At 40.8% G+C, this 22,860-nt stretch overlaps 1 protein-coding gene across 1 annotated transcript; it reads left to right on the top strand.

Moving 5' to 3' along the window:
• Window positions 1–978: 978 nt before the first annotated feature.
• On the top strand, window positions 979–21,647 carry IL26 (interleukin 26). Its single transcript, XM_006933883.2, has 6 exons — window positions 979–1,082; window positions 3,873–4,266; window positions 4,352–4,408; window positions 4,587–4,721; window positions 21,325–21,390; window positions 21,481–21,647. Exons 2-6 carry the CDS (start codon window positions 4,096–4,098, stop codon window positions 21,565–21,567), a joined length of 516 nt encoding a protein of 171 aa, XP_006933945.1. The 5' UTR covers window positions 979–1,082; window positions 3,873–4,095; the 3' UTR covers window positions 21,568–21,647.
• Window positions 21,648–22,860: the final 1,213 nt, after the last annotated feature.

Below are 22,860 nucleotides of genomic sequence, written 5' to 3'. Positions count from 1 at the left end.
AGCAGATTTGCATCCCACTGCTGTTCTGTGCCTTTCTGTGAACACATTAACTTTCATTTCGTTGCTGAATCATAGTGCAACCTTTCTAAAGATATTTGAACAGCAATTCAACTCAACACACGTACTAACAGCCATGCACACAGTCTGAAGTGGGGACATGACTGGCGACTGCACAGGGAAGGACAACTGTGTATGGGCTGACTTGGTGATGTAATTATAAGACGATGGATTATAAAACAGGTTGTGATTTCAGAGATATTAAGATGTGGGGGAAAGAAAAAAGCCAAACCGCAAATGTGTCTTAGAGTCAACTAAATGGTTTAGCAATTGAGGAACCCGAAATGGGTGTTGTTTTTTTCCTCCTACAGAGGAGAGGTCTCAAAGTGAGCTGTGATTCTCTGCATGAAACCCATTTTGCTCATTAGATATGCTTGACCATCAGAGGGCGCTGCTAGCATTCTTTTGGGTGTGTGAGGGTGGAGCTGAATTTTAAGGAAAATGGCTGCCATACCGGCATTTGGGAATTGGGGTAGCCAGCTGTGCTTTGGGGCAGATCAGTTGTTTAAATGTTCTCCTGTACATTATGTAGGAGTAGCAGCCTTAAAATATCCACTTAATGGCCCCGGTCTGCTTTCTGGATGTGTGTGGGGGTGAATTGAATTCCTCATGCCTGCATACTCTTTGAAATAATGGTCAGATCATTGTTCATCCTTTGCTTTCCTCACTTTCTTCAACCATTTCTCAACACTTTTGAAAGTTTGTGAGAGACTTAAACATTATTCAGAGTATTGCACATGCATTTTGCTGTGGTCTGAATGTTTGTGTCTTAGATTCGTATGTTGAACTCTAGACCCCAAGTTGGTGGTATTAGGTGGGATCTTTGAGAGGTGGTTAGGTCATGAGGGCAGAGTCCTCATGAGTGGGATTTGCGCCTTTATAAAAGAGGCTCCAGAGAGATCCCTTGCCCCTTCCACCATGTGAGGACACAGTGAGAGGCTGGCTGTCTGCAACCCAGAAGAGAGGCTTCACCAGACTGTGACCATGCTGACATGTTGATCTGGAACTTCCCGGCCTTCACGTCGGTGAGAAATTAATTTCTGTTGCTTATAAGCTATCTAGTCTGTAGTATTTTGGTATAGTACCTGGACAGATTAAGATACATTTATTATTTGAAAAATAATAATGTAATAGTTACCACTTGCAGGGTGCATCTGTAGCTGCCCTTGTGCTCAGCATTCTATTGGTATTATCATATTTTTTGCTCATGACAGCCGTCTGAAGTAGGTACAATTATTGTCCCATTTTAATGACGACAAAAACTAAAGCTCAGAGAGGATTAGCAACTTCCGCGTGGCTATACAACTAGTAGGGTAGTTGCATCTGAGTTTCAAAACCAAATCTCCTTGTAACCAATAGCCATTTTTATGTAGTTCTGTATAAGGAACTTATAAAAGTGACATAATAAAAATACATCCAAAATGAGAGAGACTTGTGTTTCAGCTGGTGCCCCAAGGACATCACGTACTTATTCTAATGGCTCTTTTGTTACTTGGGGGCACTTTTGGAACCCCCTGTCGGAATTGTCTTTAGGACCTGGGTTTTGAGTCTCCTTTATCACTTGTCATCCTTTGGGGGCCAGATTGGACTTTTTTTTTTTTTCAATGTTTATTTATTTTTGGGACAGAGAGAGACAGAGCATGAACAGGGGAGGGGCAGAGAGAGAGGGAGACACAGAATCGGAAACAGGCTCCAGGCTCTGAGCCATCAGCCCAGAGCCTGACGCGGGGCTCGAACTCCCGGACCGCGAGATCGTGACCTGGCTGAAGTCGGACGCTTAACCGACTGCACCACCCAGGCACCCCCAGGTTGGACTGTTTGAAGGACCCTAATGAGGCTGAGGTGCCAACTAAGATGTAGGATGACTATGATCCACAGGGAGATACGGTTTTCAGACATAAGGAAATGGCCAGTTTTCTGGAGTTGGTTGTGAATCAAAGCGGAGGCATCCCTGGGATGTTATGATCTTCCTTGGGTCCTGATAGTTTGAGGGACATGAGACATTTATGTAAACGCAACCAGCAGGAGTTAAAAATTCGTCAGAACACATATTCATTTACCAATATTAGCGATTCGCGTTGCACTTATGTTTTGTTGCCGCACACCAGGGACCCCCAAATTAGCTGCTCAAGGCAGTGTTCAGCTCCTGGAAGTATTTTGTGTGGTCCTTTTAGTGCACCCACACGGTGTGTTAACAGGCTGTATCATTAGGCAGATTTTAGGTTTGGTGGCAATGTAAGCAATTTAGTTCCGACTGTCCCATATGCGTTTACCCAGGGTGTTTATGTTAATCCTACACCCTCTGAAAGCATTTGGGCTTTTGATCCCTGGTAGTTCATACTCTTTTCTATAAAGGAGTTTTGAATAGTAGGCATCACTCTTCTCAAAAACAAAACAAAACAAAACAAAACAAAACAAAACAAAACAAAACACCACCTTGGGATATTCCATGTCCCAGTTCAAACACCTTTAAGCTACTCCTAGCTAAAAAAGAATTCTTCCTTTTCCTGAATTTTTGTAAAATTTCAGTGAACCCCCTTTTTGTGCTCCCAATCAGCTGCCTTCTGCTGTAGCGCTTTGTGAACATTCCCACCTCACCTCAGAGAGTGTCTTTCACAGCAGAGCTGGTCCTGTGGGCATAAACTTCCGGTGTTGCAAAATCTACCTACTTTTTGAAGCAGCAGGAAATATTCCCCAGTGTTTGGACCTCTCACCCCTACTTTCTCTTCGCTCCTTTGCCAGCCTGGTGATCTCTGATTTAGACATTTGTCTTGAATTCTGAAGTCTGTCCCTGACTAGTTTTGAGGACTCTCTTGCTCACAACCAGCTTCCAGTTTTGTTTTGCTCAGGTGCTACGTTACCTCTGTGCACGCTAGGCTTTGGTGCCTTGTCTTTGCTTCTCCTTATATGATTCTAGGCCACATCCACTTCTTAGCTTGGGGCTACTCCCTCACATGGACCATACCTGTCACCACTATCAGAAGAACTGGGGCAGAATTGAGGATGGGATTCCATGGACCATCTGCCTTTATAGCCCCCCTGGTACCTAGCACAGGTCTCTGTATAGGCAGATCCTGGACAGAAATTTGTTGATGGAATAAAAAGCAACACAGTTACAGTAGCATTTTGTGACGTAGAAAGGAAAGCATTTATTCAACGAACATCGGCCGTGCTTCCTTAGATGAGGCGTCATCTGGGTAGGGGCTAAGGATTCAGAGATAGAAAGGTTGGGTCTCTTTCCTTAAGAAATGTGCATGCTACTCGAAGTCTAGCGCTAGAAGCTGGGCAGTCAACTTGGACAGAGATGATAGAGAATTTACTAAACCGTGGGCCTTAACCCCAGGTCCCTATGCCAAACAAATCTTGAGTATGTTAGGGGAGTTACAGTTTCTGAGCTGGAAAAATTCTTGAGAAAAATTGGAAAACTCTCTTGGGTCTTAATGCTGGCTGGCTAAAGAAAGGTGGCTCCTGAGAGAAGAGAGGGAGCCTGGCGAAGGACTCTGCAAGGGATATGTGTAAAACCCATAGGAGATCATGAGCAAGTTTCCCAGGGCTCTCCACTCTACCTGTGGTTAATTTGGGGTGGGGTGGGGATATTGGCTAAAAAGGAGATTTTATTTTTCATATGGACATAAAAAAAAAAAAAAATCACACAGCCTCCCGGAGATGAGTCTCCCTTAGTGGCATGTCATGAACCTGTTTAAAACAATGCATCTGTTGTGATCGCCAACTGAGGTTCTGACTTGACTTTTTTTTTTTTTTTTTTTTTGAAAAGGGGGCCCTAACCTTCCCAGTAAACTTGTGCTTTTTCTTAGTGTCACAGATAGCGCGGTCAAAGCTTTTTCGGTTATGAAGCAAGCTCTAAAAAAAAATAGAACAGCCGGAGTGATCTTCCTCTCTGTAAACTGTAAGTTATCTACCACGGGATCTCATTGAAGAGGTGGCCTTGAGGGCTTAAGTAAGTAGGTTATCCGATCATCGAACCAGCACAAGAAACTGTCTGGCGAGCGACAGGAGCCCAGAGTGGGGTGGAGGGAGATGCAGGCGAATTGCATTTTGAGGTCTGGGTTGCTGTTTGCCACTCTGTCTCTTGTCATCGCCAAGCACAAGCAATCTTCCTCTGCGAAAGGTTGTTACCCAAGGGGCACACTGTCCCAAGCTGTTGACAGACTCTACGTCAAGGCGGCATGGCTCAAAGCAACAATTCCAGTAAGTATCAGGCTCTGCTTAAAATGATGACCTAACGGACATTTGTAATTCTGGATAACACTTACCTCCTTTTGTTTTATTGTAGGAAGACCGCATTAAAAATATACGATTATTAAAAAAGAAAACCAAAAAGCTATTTATGGTGAGCCAGAGGGTTTTTTAAATGTTTTTCATCTTTCTACTTGTTTGATGCTTTCCCTCCTGCATTTTAATTTTTCCAGGTGGTCATTACGTCATAGTCAGGTGGGGACTGCAGTGACATTTTACAAAAACTATATCCCACGGTTTACTTTGTGCGATTTCTCATATCTTATTTTTAGAAAAACTGCAGATTCCAAGAACAGCTTCTGTCCTTCTTCATGGACGATGTTTTTGGTCAACTCCAATTACAAGTCTGCAAGGAAAGACACTTTGTGGAAGAATTTCATAGCCTTAGGCAGCAATTGAGCCGCTGTGTAAGTATGCACAGCAAACACAGTGAGTTTGATCCTAGAAACCTACCTAGAAAACAGCATGTAGGGAGCTGTCGCCACAAGCAAGGGTGAGTAAAAGGGGCTTTCTAATTGGTGGCTTGTGGTCCAAATGGAGAGTTTATCGTCAGTGAACCAGCACTGAATAACCACGAGTAACTCATAATGCCAATACTTATTGTTTCTTTTTTTAATATTTATTATTCTTAAGGAGTGGCACATACGACATCTTGGAGATCTAAAATACCACGGAATGATCCTCAATAGTTGTTTATTTATTTGTTTGTTTACTTATTGTTTGCTCTGTATATGAGTCCCAAGTGATTCATTCACTTATTTAATAAATATTTCTTAAGCACCAACATGTGCCACACACTATTCTAGGCTGTTATTTCCTTCTTTTCTTTCTTTCTTTCTTTCTTTCTTTCTTTCTTTCTTCTTTCTTTCTTTCTTTTTCTCTCTTTCTTTCTCTCTTTCTCTCTTTCTTTCCTTGCCATATTGATGAGAGCTTTTAGATTGCTTTTTTCTTATTTACCTAATTTTTTTTTTTTATAGCTATACCCTTTTTAAGGCACGGTCTCAGTCCAAACTTTATAAAAACAGGGGTATGTTTTCTTTGGCCCTTAAGTTATTTGATGCTGCAGTATGGCCACTGTCACCACAAGCAATGGGGAATTAATTAAGAAGGTTAAAGTGACCACATTTCTCTACAAACATTCACAGTAAGAAAGACCGGTGCAGAACAAAGAAACAAAATAAAGCAAAACAATTAAGCTGGGATCAGTGCAATATTAGTCGACTTGCCTCTGTGGGGGATGGTAAATCTTTTCTATGATCCTGTTTGGGTTCCAAGCATGCTTTCTCAGTCTCTTATGATTGTACCTTGCAGGCGGTGTGAAGGGGGGTGGGTAGTGATGATTATTGCAGTCCTTGGATTGCTAGATGGAAATGAGTTCTCTACTCTTGGGCATTATGGTCACTGAGACTTCAATTCCGGGCAGTTGCAGGTGGAGTTTCACTTAAGAGTTAAGATGTGTTTTCCTTGGGGTCTGTCCAAGTGTTCAGGATCTCAAATTGCAGACCACAGCGCAGAGGCATTATATGTGGGTGAGGTGGTCGGTAGGTAACAAATTCCACTGAATTTATCTTTTCTTTTTCTTTGGTTAGTTTGTGTTTAGGTTATGTCCTTGTTTGAAGCTTGGGTTGCATGGTGTCTTATAAACTCTCCGATCCCATTCATGTATCTGCAACGATAAAAATTACAACCTGGTGCCTCTTTGTAGAAGAGAGAGAAGGCCCTGGGCCAATTCCCTTGCTTAAACTAATGGAAAGATCCTCACTTGTCTTTGGCTTTTTTAATACTTTACCTTTGAGGTCATCTTGTTAAGATAGTGAATAATATAGGGGCGCCTGGGTGGCGCAGTCGGTTAAGCGTCCGACTTCAGCCAGGTCACGATCTCGCGGTCTGTGAGTTCGAGCCCCACGTCAGGCTCTGGGCTGATGGCTCGGAGCCTGGAGCCTGTTTCCGATTCTGTGTCTCCCTCTCTCTCTGCCCCTCCCCCGTTCATGCTCTGTCTCTCTCTGTCCCAAAAATAAATAAACGTTGAAAAAAAATTAAAAAAAAAAGATAGTGAATAATATAAATAGCTTCTTAAATTTAAGTTGAATTATTATGTAGTTTTATATTTCATTCCCCCTCCCACCAGCCTATTAGGTTATAAGTAAGAGTGTTTTCGCCGCTAAAAGATTTGAGGAGGAGGAGACTACCTCTTGAAGGACTTGATATAGGGTAAATAATGAGACCTAAGGCAGCCACTGTAGGCTGGGGTGGAGTTCAAATGAACAATCGAGCTGCTTCCATTGCAGTGTCTGGAGACCAGGATCCTCTTCAGCCTGTTTTTTTGTTTTTTTGTTTTTTTCTTTTTCTTTTAAATGCATCCTGTTTCTCTTCACTTTTTGTTTTAACCCCGATTCCTCTGTGTAGGTGCTATTCATTGCATTAGTCAGTCGATTTCATATCATGTTATTTCAAATGAAGTTGTTAATGGTGGTGAGGCACTAGAATAAATCCTTGCCTGATACTGTAGAGTGTATCTAGACGCCTGGAGCCCCTAAAGGTGTGTCTATTTTCCCATCAGTTGGGTTTCCTCGGCTCAAATAGCTAGAGAACTCAATGATGGCTATAACCAAGACCATGAAACGTTCTAGATGAAAAATACAATTATCTAGGAACTCTGGTTTGCCTGGATTTATTTCTGGAGAAGTTTTTTTCCCTAAAGAGACCTGTCAAAAAAGATACTTCTGCCAACAGAGATGTTTCTTTCAGGGACTTGGGTCACACGGCCTGTGGGAGCAGTGGGGTACCTCCGGCGCGGGCTGTGACTGCATACCCAAGTGGCTGGCTCCCCCTTGTGGCCAAACAGGAGCACACACGTCCACTCAACCTCCCTGAGCGCCACCTAATTCTGGGCTTTCCTTCTTACTTTCTCCCACCTGAAGTCCAGCGTTGCTAGCCCCAGTTAATTTGTCTCACAGACTTTGGAGTTTATGCTGAGAGGTATACCAACCACCTCTGCGAAACTGAAAAAGAAAATCAGAGGATTAGCCTGAGTTTGGAAAGCCTTCGCAGACATTGTGTCGGGGAGATAGGTGCTTGCGTCTGGCTTAATCTTTTGGCCAATGATAATTTTGTATTTTTGGTAAGAGAAGCTGGTATCTGTTTAATATAAATTTACTGAGCATCTGCTCTAGTCAGTGAATGATTTCTTTCTTTTTTTTTTAATTTTTTTTTCAACGTTTTTTATTTATTTTTGGGACAGAGAGAGACAGAGCATGAACAGGGAAGGGGCAGAGAGAGAGAGGGAGACACAGAATTGGAAACAGGCTCCAGGCTCCGAGCCATCAGCCCAGAGCCTGATGCGGGGCTCGAACTCACGGACCACGAGATCGTGACCTGAGCTGAAGTCGGCCGCTTAACCGACTGCGCCACCCAGGCGCCCCGAATGATTTCTTATGAATATAGAACTTTCCTGCAAATGGTGTTGTAAAGACAAATGAAAACCCAATCAACTGGAACTAAATGGTTAAAAGAAACAAGTCAGTTTTGTAAACTGAATTTTTGCAAATTGGCTGACAGCAGGTGGCCTACTTCTGTATTTTCCAGGTTCTGTCCTGGGTGAGAAAGACCAGTCTGATCAAGTCCCCGGTCTCTGGTGCTTGTACTCTTCTTACCGGCAGAGAGATGTAAACAAAGAAGGCCAGTGAATCATGAAATGTGACATGTGTGATGCTGAGTTTTCTGTGTGACCCGGTCACTGTGGAAGCACAAAGGGGGAGGTAGTTAATTCTGTCCACCTTGAGGTTTGGAGAGCATGTATTATTGAAGGAGGTGATGACTGCATTCGGTTTCCTGGGGAATGAGGGGGCAGGAATGGCGGGGGGGAGAAGCTTGAATAAAGCTTGATGGTGTGAAATGACATATCATATTCAGGAAACAGCAAGTAACTGAGTATGAATGTAGAATGGCTTGGGGAATGTCTAGAGGAGGCTGGTTGTTTAGATTTTAGCCAGGAGATGCTAATAAAGGGCTGGTTAAGAGAGGCATGATGGATAAGGATTGTCCTGAAGAAAAATGTAAAGCCATCGAAGGGCAGGGCAAGATCACATACTCTTATGTTTCAGAGAAAGCTCTTTGGTGAAGGTAGAGGGATGTAGGTGGGGGGGTGAGGCTCTAGGGAGAAAAAAGTATATAAAAAGCATTGCAATAATGTGGCTGGAGTGAACACACTCGGGTCATAGGGAAGGGCGAGGAGAGTCTGGGGAAGAGAGGAGAGTCTGGGATGAGCCTAAGATTCTTACTTGGGGGGGCTGAGTGGGAGGGGGTGTCATTCATTAAACAGAAAAGGAGAAAGCTTGGAGTAAGGTAAATGAGTTGCTGTCAGACCTGCTAGAAGTTTCAGGAGTCCCACGCATCAGAGTAATCATAAGAGTAGTATGTAAGCTTTCCATATATATTTTGGGTATGTTTAATATTTATGACGTATTTATTAACAGATTTATTGAGATATAATCAACACACGATTAACTGGACATAGTTCAAGTGTGTAATTTGGTAGTTTTGACATGCGTATACCCTTGTGAAGCCATCGCCACAATTAAGATAATGGACATATCCATCACCCCCAAAAGTTTCTTGGTGCCCCTTTGTGATCTGTCTCCGTCCCCAGGGAATCACTGATCTGCCTTTTGTCACTGTAGATTTTTTTGCATTTCCTAGAATTTAATGTTAATGGCCTATATGTTACACTCTTTTATGTCTGACTTTTTCCACCCAGCATAATTATTTTGAGATTCACTCGTGTTACTGAGTGTATCGGTCATTTATTCCTTTTTTATTGCCATGTAGTATTCTATGATAATGATGTAGTACAATTTGTTTGTTTGCCTACTGATGGGTTTTTTTTCCCCCCAGCTTTCAAGCTATCACAAGTAAAGCTGCTATGAATATTTGTATGCAAGTCTTTGGACAGGTATTTTCATTTCTCTTGGGTAAATACCTAGGAGTGGCATAGTTGGATCATAAGTTAGGTGTATGTTTTGTAAGAGATGGCCAAACTGTTTTCCAGTGACTATCCCATCTTACGTTCTCACCAGTAGTGTGTGAGAGTTCACTACCCAGGATCCTTGCTATCGCTTAGTATGGTCAATGTTTACACATGCCAGCCAGTGTAGTTGTGGTATCACATTGTGTTCTCAATTTGCATTTCCCCAGTCATTAATGATGTTGAGTATCTCTTGATTTGCCTATTTATCATCAATATATCCTTGGTGAAGTGTCTGTTTGGATATTTTGCCCATTAAAACAAGAGGTTGGTCATTTGCTCACTGGGTTTTGCGTATGTTTGTTTTCAAGTATATTCTGCATGCAAATCTTTTATCAGATATATAATTTGCAAATATTTTTCTCTTGGTCTGTGACATCCTTTCATTATCTTAACAGTGTCTTTTGAAGAGAAGACATTTTACATTTTGATGGTGTCTAACTTATCAATGTTTTTCTTCAACGAATCATGCCTTTTGTGCCACATTTAAGAAATCTTTATTTAACACAAGGTCACAAAGAACTTTTACTATGTTTTCATTTACAATTTTTTCTACTTTTAGGTTTCACATCTAGGTCAATGCCTTTTCACCTGTTGAGATGACCATGTGATTTTTATTTTTTAGACGATTGATACCAATTACATTGGTTTTCAAAGTTATGCCAACTTTGCATTTCCGGGATGTACTCTATTTGGTAATAATGCGTTGTCCCTATCATGTATTGTTAGGTTCAACTTGCTAAAATTTTATTAATAAGTTTTGTATCTATGTTTATGAGGGACATTTGTATCCTTTCCTTTAATATCTTTGTCTCATTTTTGGAATTAGTATAATGCTGATCTCATTCAGTAAGTTGGAAAGTATTCTCCCCTCTTCCATTTTCTGGAAGGGCTTGCATAGAATTGATCCTTTGAAGCCATTTTTTGAAGCCAATGGTCCAGTGAAGCCATTTTTGCCTAGAGTTTTGTGCATGGGAAGATTTTAAACTAAGTATTTTAGTTTTTAATAGCTGCAAGGCTATTGATGTTCTTAATTTCTCCTTGAGTGAGCTTTGATAATTTGTGTTTTTCAATTTTATTATTCATTTCATCAAATCTACCAAATTTTAGCCACAAAATTGTTCATGTTATTTCTTTACTATCCTTTAAAAAATTTTTTTTAATTTAATGTTTATTTATTTTGAAAGAGAGACAGACAGACAGAGTGTGAGCAGGGGAGGGGCAGAGAGAGAAGGAGACACAGAATCTGAAGCAGGCTCCAGGCTCTGAGCTGTCAGCACAGAGCCCGAGACGAGGCTCAAACTCAAGAGTCGTGAGATCATGACGTGAGCGGAAGTCGGACGCTTAATCGACTGAGCCACCCAGGCGACCCACTTTAATATCCTTTTAATGTTTGTAATAGTGTGGGATGATGTCATTTCTCTCATTGTGGATATTGGTAGTTTTTGTCTTCACCCTTTTTTCCCCTGAAATTTTATCGAAATTCATCAATTTTATTGACTTCTCAAAGAATCAGTTTTTAGTTTGATTTCCTCTATTGATTTTCAGTTTTGATTTCACTGATTTTCATTCTGAGTTTTATGATTCCTTTCTTCTGTTACATTTGAGTTTACTCTTTTTTTTTTTTTCTGGTTTCTTAAGTTGGAAGATTGGGTCACTAATTTGAGATCTTTCAGTGTTTTCTTAAGGTGAAAGCTGAAGTTACTAGTTTGAGGTTTTTTTTAATCTTTTCAGTATAGGAATTCAGTGTTTTGAATTTCCCTTTTGGTACAAAGTACTTTAGCTACATCCCACAATCTTTGATATGTTGTGCTATTTTCATTTACCTTGAAATACTTTCTAGTTTCCTTTTTGGTTTCTTCTTAGATCCATTTGTTATTTGGAAGGGAATCCTTTAGTTTCTGTATATTTGGGGATTTTTCCAGATGCCTTTTTGATTTTGATCCCTAATTTGATTTCATTTTCGTCAAAGAGCATCCTTTATGTGACTCAAATCCTCTTATATTTGTTGAGCCATGTTTTATGGCCCAGAATTTGGTTAATTTTGATAAACGTTCTATGTGTATTTGGAAAGAATTGATATCTTGCTGTCAGGTGGGGTGTTCTATAAATATCACTTAGATCTAGTTGTTACTATTTTCCAATTTTTCTATATCTTTACTGATTTTTTTTTTACTTATTTTATCATTTGTGGACATCTCTGGCATTAATTGTGCATTTTTCTATTTCTCTATCAGTATTCATGGTAGAAGCTCATGTATTTTGAAGTTCTGCTATCAGGTGTGTAAATATTTATGACTACAATGTCATCTTGATGAATTGACCCCTTTATTTTATAAAAGCACCCTATGGTCCTTCATAATATTCTTTCTTCTGAAACCCCCTTTTTCTGATAAAAATAGAACCACTTCAGCTTTCCTTTGATTAGTGTTAGCATGATATATCTTTCTCTGCCCTTTCACTGTTAACTTATTTGTGCCTTTTATTTTAAGTGGATTTCTTTTGGGCAGCATATATTTAGGTTCTGTGTGTTTTTATCCATGCCGACAATCTTTTTTTTTTTTTTTTAATTTTTTTCAACGTTTTTTATTTATTTTTGGGACAGAGAGAGACAGAGCATGAACGGGGGAGGGGCAGAGAGAGAGGGAGACACAGAATCGGAAACAGGCTCCAGGCTCCGAGCCATCAGCCTAGAGCCTGATGCGGGGCTGGAACTCCTGGACCGCGAGATCGTGACCTGGCTGAAGTCGGACGCTTAACCGACTGCGCCACCCAGGCGCCCCATCCGACAATCTTTTTATTGGTAGGTTTAGATCATTTACCTTAAATGTGATGGGGGTTTAATATGGTTGGGGTTAAATGTACCACCCTGTTGTTTCTCTTCTGTTTATCCAGTTATCCTTTGTTCCATTTTCTTCTTTTTCTGACTTCTTTTCGATTGATTTTTTAAATGATTCCATTTTATCCCTTTTATTAACTTATTAATTAAACTCCGTGTTTTGCCGTTTTTGAGACTCTTCATTCTTTTGCGTAGACCCAGGTTCCTATCTGGTAATATCTTCTTTCTCTCTGAAGGATTTCCTTTAACATATCTTGTGGTGCAGTTCTATTAGGGATGAAGTCTTTCAGATTTTTTCTTTTCTCCTCTTCTTGTTCTTCTTCCAATTTATTTGTTAAAGATATAGCGTTGTTTGCCTTACAAAGTTTCTCATAGTCTGCAGTTTGAGGATTGAATCTTCATTGTCATTTAATTTGTTTTTCTTTATTTTCCGTACATTGGTAATTACACATAGATACTTGATCAGATTCAGCTTGATGTTTTGGCTGAATCACTTCATACGTAGGGTTGTGTACTTTTCATCAGAGACACATAGTATATGGCTTTTAGGTTTATGATATTAGCAGTCGTTCATTATTGTCTAGATATATTTATTCATAAGGCATTGCAAGATGATACTTTAAAAATTCTATTATACCTTCTTTATTTATAAATGGGGGTAATCCCACAAACAGAACCTACCCTTACTACTTGGCTCTCCTGAGAAATTTATCATATAAGAAAGGCAGAACAAATACTTAATTCTTTTTCTTTCTTTACTAGTTTTCAATATAAGCAATTGATTTTCTAACATTCTTCCCAGGTGATCAGTGAGTTGTTATTTTCTCCTAGAGTTATTATTAACTCATGGACTTAAATTATTTTTCATTTCTGAGGACTCTTCCTGGCTTCTACAAGCTTCCTGCCTTCCATTTTTTAAGTCCACCAAGACTGGTGTGTTATTAAGCCGCTCCTAAGAGACAGAACCATGATAATTATCATGATAAGCTATTTGGTCTGGAATTCTGATACCACTGTATTTGAATGTCATCTCCTTGTTTTTTGTAACATTCTAGGTATTTTGTAGCACCTAATAAAATATTGTATTTTAAAATTAGTCTGATTTGGGCAATTCAGATCGTATAATTATTCAAAGGAAATAAGTTATGGGGAATGTAAACATTTTTATTTTTATAATCTTTGCTAGCCATAGTATTTGGCTAAATGGTATTTGGAAAGCTGACCTATGCATATGTGAAAAAACACATGAAAGATTTTTTTTTAGAAAAAATTTGTTAATGTTTATTTATTTTTTTTTTTGAGAGAGAGAGAGAGAGAGAGAGAGAGAGAGAGAGAGAGAATGAGTGGGGAAGGGGCAGAGAGAGACAGAGACACAGAATCCAAAGCAGGCTCCAGGGTCTGAGCTGTCAGCACAAGAGTCCGACGCAGGGCTCGAACTCACGAACTGTGAGATCATGACCTGAGCCAAAGTCAGACACTTAACTGACTGAACCACCCAGGTGCCCCTAAAGATTCTCATGATGCTCAAATACTCTCAGACTTAAAAAGGAACTTACGAGTTGCTTAGTTGAATTCATGAAAAAATTTGCCTAATCGCTAGTGATCAAAGTTGAAACTGAAACTGAAAAAAAACTCCACTAGTTTTTAAGATTTCATTATCTCCTTTAATTGGCTTTCAAATTAAATACATTTATTTATATTTATTATATGTACTTAATTTTGAAGTCTGGTAAGTCTTGGCTAAGAGAATATTTGTGTCTCCACATCTTGTAGTGTATTCAACAGATAATTTGTGTCAATTGCAACTAGCTTATCAACTTACAAAACATGCCTGTTACTTATCCTGGCAGTTTCAGTTTGCTTTAATTGCAACCGATTGAACTGATAAAACCAGAAGTAGAAAGTGAGACCAGCCCTGTGTTATTCTCTCATTAAGTGCAAAGTCCAGTCCAAAACCTGTCTTCAGCAATACCAATAATCTCATCATGTGGTTGTTGGAAGAAATAAATGCACATGCTAGTGTCTATTAGCATATAACGGTGCTGTCAAATTCTTAGTGTCTTTCCTTATTGCTCTCCTTACACACAACACTAATTTTCTTCCAATTACATTTTGGCGACAATTTCCAAAGGAATGGGTCACCTAAACAACAAATTCCTTTTCAGTGCCCATGTTAGTGTTAACTTGCATAATGTGTACAATTTATAGTAGTTCTTTAAACATAAAGAGATGGGGCGCCTGGGTGGCGCAGTCGGTTAAGCGTCCGACTTCAGCCAGGTCACGATCTCGCGGTCCGGGAGTTCGAGCCCCGCGTCAGGCTCTGGGCTGATGGCTCAGAGCCTGGAGCCTGTTTCCGATTCTGTGTCTCCCTCTCTCTCTGCCCCTCCCCCGTTCATGCTCTCTCTCTCTCTGTCCCAAAAATAAATAAACGTTGAAAAAAAATTTAAAAAAAAATAAACATAAAGAGATCATTTTTGAGTAACCGGTTTAAATCTTGGTGTATATATTTTCTAATGATATTACAGAATCTCTTTGTTGCCAAATTCGCTCCTTAGTTAGCGGTATATAAGTTCTCTGTCAGAATTATGGGGCACAGCTCTATCTTTCCATGGGCTACATTACGTGGAATTATTCTTTTTTTTTCTTGATATATAATTGGCATACAACATTATATTAGTTTTCAGATGTGCAACATAATGATCCAATATTTGTATCAATTATGAACCGATCACCACAATAAGTCTAGTTAACACGCATGCATGGACTCATTCTGATAAACAGTTACATTGAGAGCGTTTAAGAGTTTGTAGTGAAGGTATTTGGAAACTCTTTCTAGTTTTTTCTATGGAACATGGAGAAATGTGTGAAAAAAAAAAACATGGTGCAATCCAGTCTGAAGTCGTATGATGAGGTAAATATAGGGGCTCATGTACGATTTTACATTCCTCCAGTGGTTGTGAAAATGCTGCATTTGTTGATGATAGGATATAAGCTAATCAAACTCTTCATAGAAAGAATTTGAGGTCGTTCTTTGGAGAATACACTATGTACAGTTAGTTCTCTGCAGGAATACAGCATGTGTAGCTGTCTAGTCCTTGACCCACGTATTTCATTTCCACAGCATTATCAACGGAGAGGGATTTTCCATTTGTGTTTTAGCGGTCATACATAATCCAAATTTGTATAATTATTCAAAACGTGAGGAGATTGGGGACACAAAATTACGGATTGTATTTGTTCATCCCGTTGTTTTTAAGAAACCAAAATGCTCACCGATGCCCGGGACATGCTTCATTCTGTTGTTAAACCAGAGGCCCTGTGAACCCCAAAGCTGTAAGCTGGTGCTTGCGTTGTGTTCATTGATCCCTTCACTCAACAAACATTTAGTGAGCATCTAATACTTGCTGAACACTATTCCAGATGCTGGAACAACCAAAATTGACATATAATATCTCCGTCCTTTTAGAACTCCTTGAAAATGCTGCCAGCCAGTTTCAGCGGGTCTCAGCTCCGGCTGGGTGCTGTGCAGGGAGCTGGCGGCAGGAGGCGCTGCGGCGGGGCTGGAAGCTGGGCGCCAGACAGCCCCTCGTTGAATCTGGGCATTCTAGCTGAGACCTGAAGGGTGTCCAGATCATCTCTGCGCTCTTCAGTCTGGAGCACTGAGCTTCCTCTGCCCACTTGGCCCTTCTCCCTGCTTCTGCACTCCACCACACTCACCCTTCAAGGTGCAGCTAACTGGAGTTTTTCTTCTGGAAGTCTTATGGAATCCCGCAGCCAGGCTGCCTCTACTTCTTAGAGCAATTGTATTTTTTTTTTAATCACAATATTTATCACACAGTGTTGTAATTTTGCGTCACCATTTGTCTGAGCAGACTGTGAGCCAACGCTTGTGCGCCAAGGCCATTTTTCATCTTGCAGGCTACTTTTATTTTATTTTATTTTACTGTATTTTATTTTTATTTATTTATTTTTTTTTTAATTTTTTTTCAATGTTTTTTATTTATTTTTGGGACAGAGAGAGACAGAGCATGAACGGGGGAGGGGCAGAGAGAGAGGGAGACACAGAATCAGAAACAGGCTCCAGGCTCTGAGCCATCAGCCCAGAGCCTGATGCGGAGCTCGAGCTCACGGACCGCAAGATCGTGACCTGGCTGAAGTCGGACGCTTAACTGACTGCGCCACCCAGGCGCCCCTGTATTTTATTTTTAAAAGTGTATTTATTTATTTTGAGAGAAAGAGAGAGAGCGTGCGTGCATGCAAGCAGGGGGAGGGGCAGAGAGAGAGAGGAGAGAGAACGTTCCTTTAAAAAAAAAACTTTTTAAATCAAAAAATTGTTTTATTCTCAAGTTAGTTAACATACAGTGTAGTCTTGGCTTCACAAACAGAACCCAGTGATTCATCTCTTACATATGGCACCCAGTGCTTTCCGGAAAAGTGCCCTCCTTAATGCCTATCACCCATTTAATATCCCCCTGCAACGCCCATGAACTCAGTTTGTTCTCTGTATTTAACAGCGTCTTGTGGTTTGTCTCTCTCTCTGTTTTTATCTTCTTTTTCCTTCCCTTCCCCTATGTTCATCTGTGAGTTTCTCAAATTCCACCTTTGAGTGAAATCATATGAAATCTGTCTCTCTCTGACTGACTTATTTCAAGAGAACATCCTAAGCAGACTCTGTTGTCAGCACAGAGCCCGAAGAGGGCCTCAGTCTCACGAACCAAACCATGAGATCATGACCTGGGCTGAAATCAAGAGTTGGACACTTAACCATCTGAGTCACTCAGGTGCCTCTATCTTGCAGGATACTTTTTTAAAAAACTTTTCTGTTTGTTTATTTATTTATTTTGAGAGAGAGCAAGCAGCGGAGGGGCAGAGAGAGAGAGAGAGAGAGAGAGAGAATTCCAGGCAGGCTCCATGCTGTCAGCACAGAGCCCGAGGTGAGACTCGAACCCACAAACCATGAGATCATGTCCTGAGCTGAAACCAAGAGTCAGACACTCAACCTACTGAGCCACCCAAGTGCCCCTGGCAGGCTACTTTTAAAAATTAAATTAATCAGGGGCGCCTGGGTGGCGCAGTCGGTTAAGTGTCCGACTTCAGCCAGGTCACGATCTCGCGGTCCGTGAGCTCGAGCCTCGCGTCGGGCTCTGGGCTGATGGCTCAGAGCCTGGAGCCTGTTTCCGATTCTGTGTCTCCCTCTCTCTCTGCCCCTCCCCCGTTCATGCCCTGTCTCTCTCTGTCCCAAAAATAAATAAATGTTGAAAAAAATTAAAAATTAAATTAATCAATGTGATATGGGTGGAGCCACTATTGTATGCTTAGTGTATAATAACTATGCAATAAAAATGTATTAACTTAATGATGCATGACTAGGCTGTTGCCTTCTGACATCTCATACTTTTCTTTGAGCCCTAGTTATTCTAGCTCTACTAACAAATGGCCTCCAGTCTAGATCACATCTGCTTTGGTTGAGTTTGTCAAATCATGCATCCATTCCTACAGTAATGTCGCTGACCCTTCATTGTGCATTGTTTTCAGCAAATGCAACTATACACGGAAATATAAGGTAGAGGAAATCACTGCATTAGAAATTTCTCTAATTGCATATTAGATGGCAAAGCCATCTGACTTGTGACCGTAAAACCTGGCTGCTCTGCTGGGTCTGTAGACATGTTGACAGCAGTGAGGAAAACGAGAACCTTCTGCATCAGATCTTTACTAGGAGGCCACGTATAGTGAATCGATCTCAAGGCACCAGAAAGCATCCCATAAACCAGCACGCTCCCGTGGCAACATTGGCACTATTAAGTGTTTCTTGCCGTTGCTGTTGGTGGTGGAGGTGGTTCTTGTTGTTGTTTTTTGCCAAACCTTATTTTTCTTCTTTTTTACTCTCCTCGCCCTTCTTAGGTGGAGTGAAGGCAGAAGTCCTTCTTGTCCTTCCCACCCTGCTCTGGGATGTGCTGCGGGCTGGAGTTTTCTGGGCAGACACACAGTCAGAAGGAATGCCTTAATGATATTTAACTTCTGTAAGGTCCAGAATTTGGTTGTTTTTTTTGGCTTCCCACTTTTGGTGTTAAATCTTTACATCCTAGCACAGGCATACTGGATATTGTGCCGTGTAACTTGGTTCTGTACTTTGTGGTCGATCCTTGTACCTAAGAACTTCGCTACAGTGCCTTGGATTTAGGCAAATGTTGATTCTCTTATGAAGTTCTCTTTCATCCCATTGCAAGATTTGGACCAACTACTTTTCTATTAGATAATTTCAGGTCAGAAGGAATCAGCATCTAATCAGACTGTCTATTTATACGATAATGGGCAGACCTGTCTAAATTTCTTTCCGTAGCTACTCTCTTGGCTGGACCTAGACTTGGTTATTTCTCGAATTTACTCTTGTAGTTCCAGTCTGAAAAACAAAATGAACAAAGAAACACACACACACACACGCACGCACACACACACACACCCCACAGTATTTCTTCTTCTGCTTATTATCACATCGCCCATTGTCACGTAGAAATCTTCTCTGTCTCTGTCTCTGCCGATCAGCTTCGTCCTCTAAAGCCATTTCCAGCATTTCCCTTCTATAATGCAGAACAGAGATCTTTGAACTAATCTCTCTTTGGAACTGGATTTTGAAGGTTTTCAACAAGAGTTTGGCTGAATTGGAATATCTTTTCCAAGTTATGCTGATTTTTTTTTTTTTTTTTTTTTGGTATAATAGAGTGGTTTCAAATACAGACTCTGGAGTCAGAATATTTGGGTTTGGATCTCAGTTCTTCCACTTACTGTGTGAACACAAGCATAATATTGACTTCTGTGCTTCCGCTTATGAATTAAAATGAGGATAACAATAGCACCTACCTCACAGGGTTATTGTGAGGACCGAATGCGGTACTATAATCAAAGCCTTCGGATTAGTGCCTGATACATAATACTAACATAATACCTGTTGACTGTTATTATTTTTACCTAGCAATCTTCTCAGTGTTTCTGTCTTCAGTTGCAGGGGGATTGAGATAAAGTAGAGAGCTCCTGGAGCTGCTGAATTTTTACCTAATAATATTGATCTGGTGTTTTTTGTTTTTTGTTTTTTGTTTTAATTTCCTGTCTGCAACTCTTTATTTACTCTTTTGGTTCATCATTATGTCTTCAGGGTCCAGCACTGAAGTCTGACACATAGTGAGCACTTCATCATTTGCATAATGAATGAATGGATTCTTTCTGACTGTACTCTCTGAGATGGCCTACCACTGTCCAGGATCTGTCACGCATTGTTTTGGCCTCACTGGATCTGGTCTGGGTTGAAATGTCCTCTTCTTCTAAATATTTATTTATTTAGAGAGAGAGAGAGAGCGAGCAAGCCAGAGAGGGGGAGAGAGGAAGAGAGAGAGGGAGAGAGAAATCCCAAGCAGGCTCTAACTGTCAAGGAGCCTGACGCAGGGCTCGAACTCACAAACCGTGAGATCACGACCTGAGCCGAAACCAAGAATCAGATGTTCAACTGACTGGGCCACCCAGATACCCCTGAAATGTCCTCTTCTTAATTCAGGGTTCTTACCACAGGAAAATCCAATGTCGTGGTGTGAGTCCTGTAGACAATACCTTAACCCGAACATTCTGTGTCTGCAAGCTCTTCTGTGCCTAATCGGGGAGGCCCCTTGCACAAGAGGGGTCTCTTCCTTCTACACAGCGTATACTTGAAAGTAGAGTCCCCACTTGGGCAGTCATGACACCATCACCACCATTAGGCCCGGTAACAGCATTCAGGATATAACTGTCAAATCATTTCAGCTATTTTTGCTTGGCAAGAAAAGGAGCCTGAATGCTGCCCATCGTCCCCACTTTTCTCTTTGTGTTCTGGCCTAAAGGGACCTGCTGATTGACATTGGCCATGTCTTATTGGTTTCAAAAGTGCTGTCTTTTGGCCGTTTCCATTCATGAGTTTTCTTTTTTTTTTTTAAGTTTTTATTTATTTTCGACAGAGAGAGCGAGCGAGCGCAAGCTGGGGAGGGGCAGAAGGAGAGGAAGACACAGAATCTGAAGGAGGCTCCCGGCTGTCAGCACACAGCCCGATGCGGGGCTCAAACTCACAAATCATGAGATCGTGACCTGAGCCAAAGTCGGATGCTTAACCAACTGAGCCACCCAGGAGCCCCTCCATTTCATGAGTTTTAACTATTACCTTTACTGATGTGCCCAGCACGATTTTATCACTAGGACAGGACCTTTGGCAAGCAACTTAACCATTTGGGACTTGGCTTTCTTTTCTGTAAATCGAGAAGAATTGGCCTATACCACCTCCTTGGTCTGTTCTTGCACTGAGTTTCCACAAGTAAAAACTAAAGTCATGGGCAAGCAAAAGACAATGTTAATGGCCTCCTACTTGACTACTAAGTGATTTCTGTGCTCAGAAAGGGTTTGAAAATTCACCTCCTCAAAGGAGATTGGCAGTTTCTCCTAGCCTGGTTACAAGCCATCTTCTCAAAACATTGAACGCTCCTTCTCCTGCTTTAGAAACTGATATTTCCTGATGTTTTCTCCTGGCAATTAGTGCCTGAATACCGTACTGTGCGATGTACCTAGTGGACAGGATGGTTTTCCAAAAAGGGAATTTGTTCTTGTAAGTTCCCACATCTCCCATGCTTCCTTTGTCTCTCTGATTGGATTACTCTAGTCTTGTTGTCTTCCTGCCTCTGGGCCTTTACGCACCCTCCCCTGTGCCTGAATTATTCTCTCCTGTGCATCTTCCCCAAATGCCCTTTATCCTTTCTTCATGCTCCCAGACTACTGGTTCCTTCTCATTTTTCAGATTTTAATTTAAACGGCATTCTTCAAAAGAGCCTTCCCTGACCATCCAGTTGAAAGTAGGCCATTCCTGTAAATTCTTATCATAGAGTCCCCGGCATTACAAACACAGATTTACTTGCACCTTGTAATTTGTAACTTTATGTTAGTTTCTTTATTTATCATCTGCGTCTCCTATGGAACTGTAAGCTCTGTGATGACAGAGACCAACTATTATTTATTTGCCAGTGCACATCTATGCCCAGAACATTATACCTGCTCAATAAATGTTTATTGGATGGGTAGAAAAGTATTATTACAGCCTCTTCAATAATATAACCTGTATTTTCTGTTGATTTATTAGATTTCATGTGCTTCATCAGCTAGAGAGATGAAAACGATTACCAGGATGAAAAGAACATTTTATGGGGTAAGGATTTCAAATCATTGTTTTTGAATACTGTACTTTGTTTTTTAAAATGTGAAAATTTCTGCTTTTATATCTCTATTTTATCTGCAGATTGGAAACAAAGGAATCTACAAAGCTGTCAGTGAACTGGATATTCTTCTTTCCTGGATTAAACAATTCCTGGAAAGCATTAAGTAATGCAAGAAGCCAAGTGCATGGATTTGATTGTTATTTTGGAATACAATGAGAACCACTGGAAATAAATTTATAAGACTGTATTGCTTTTAAAAAACTTTTGTGGGGCGCCTGGGTGGCACAGTCGGTTAAGCGTCCGGCTTCAGCCAGGTCACGATCTCGCGTTCAGGGAGTTCGAGCCCCGCATCAGGCTCTGGGCTGATGGCTCGGAGCCTGGAGCCTGTTTCCGATTCTGTGTCTCCCTCTCTCTGCCCCTCCCCCGTTCATGCTCTGTCTCTCTCTCTGTCTCCAAAATAAATAAACGTTGAAAAAAAAATTAAAAAAAAAAAATAAAAAACTTTTGTACATGGTACTGATACCAAGTTAGATGACTAGGTAAATTTAACATGATAAAGTTTTGGAGATCCATAAATTATCTCTAATATGTACATGTTCTATATTTTCAAAGAATACTTTCATCCTGAACATGTTTTATTATCCCCAAGTACACTTAATTTAAAGGTGCATAATCAGAATTAACTCATGTAATATTTGTGGAGGAAAAATGACGGCTTTCTGGAATACAATATAATGTTATCAAGACTTCCATAGATGCTATTGTGATTATTATCTACTTAAAGGTTTTTATGACTTTTTTTTTTTTAATTTTTTTTTTCAACGTTTTTATTTATTTTTGGGACAGAGAGAGACAGAGCATGAACGGGGGAGGGGCAGAGAGAGAGGGAGACACAGAATCGGAAACAGGCTCCAGGCTCTGAGCCATCAGCCCAGAGCCCGACGCGGGGCTCGAACTCACAGAGGGCAAGATCGTGACCTGGCTGAAGTCGGACGCTCAACCGACTGCGCCACCCAGGCGCCCCTTATGACTTTTAATTATGTCTGGTGTGAACTTAGCTCCCAACAGATCTTTATGTTAGTAAGTAAACTGCGCTTCTCTCTCCTGAATGTCCTTTCTATGACAGCGTGCTGGAATTTTATTGAGTACAGTGGGTAACAGCCAGATCAGATCAAATGGGACAGACATGTGAACTAACTGCTCGGAATGGTTTAACGGGAAGGCCTTTGACAGATAACTCAAGCCTCAAAGACCACAAGCCACCAACCTGAGATGCTGTCGGAGATTGATCATGCTCTTTCCAGGTGCTGTACAGTTAGGAGAGTCGATGGAGGTCAAATAAAAGCCTCAATGCAGCTCAAATTCCTCTACAGGAAACTTTTCAGGGCTTAAAAGCCTCACTTGCCCAGCTAGCCCTTCAGTTAAATGAATAATATGGCTGGGCCTTTGTTTTTGCATTA

The sequence above is a fragment of the Felis catus genome, chromosome B4 (assembly GCF_018350175.1).
Source record: "Felis catus isolate Fca126 chromosome B4, F.catus_Fca126_mat1.0, whole genome shotgun sequence".
Classification (NCBI taxonomy): domain Eukaryota; kingdom Metazoa; phylum Chordata; class Mammalia; order Carnivora; family Felidae; genus Felis; species Felis catus.
This window is presented reverse-complemented; position numbering and strand designations above follow the sequence as displayed.

Excerpts from the sequence above, each read along its gene's own strand:
- IL26 (XM_006933883.2), top strand. The coding sequence starts at position 4,096 with ATGCAGGCGAATTGCATTTTGAGGTCTGGGTTGCTGTTTGCCACTCTG. Across the intron at positions 4,409-4,586 it reads AAACCAAAAAGCTATTTATG|AAAAACTGCAGATTCCAAGA; the intron begins GTGAGCCAGAGG and ends TCTTATTTTTAG. Across the intron at positions 21,391-21,480 it reads TGAAAAGAACATTTTATGGG|ATTGGAAACAAAGGAATCTA; the intron begins GTAAGGATTTCA and ends TTTTATCTGCAG.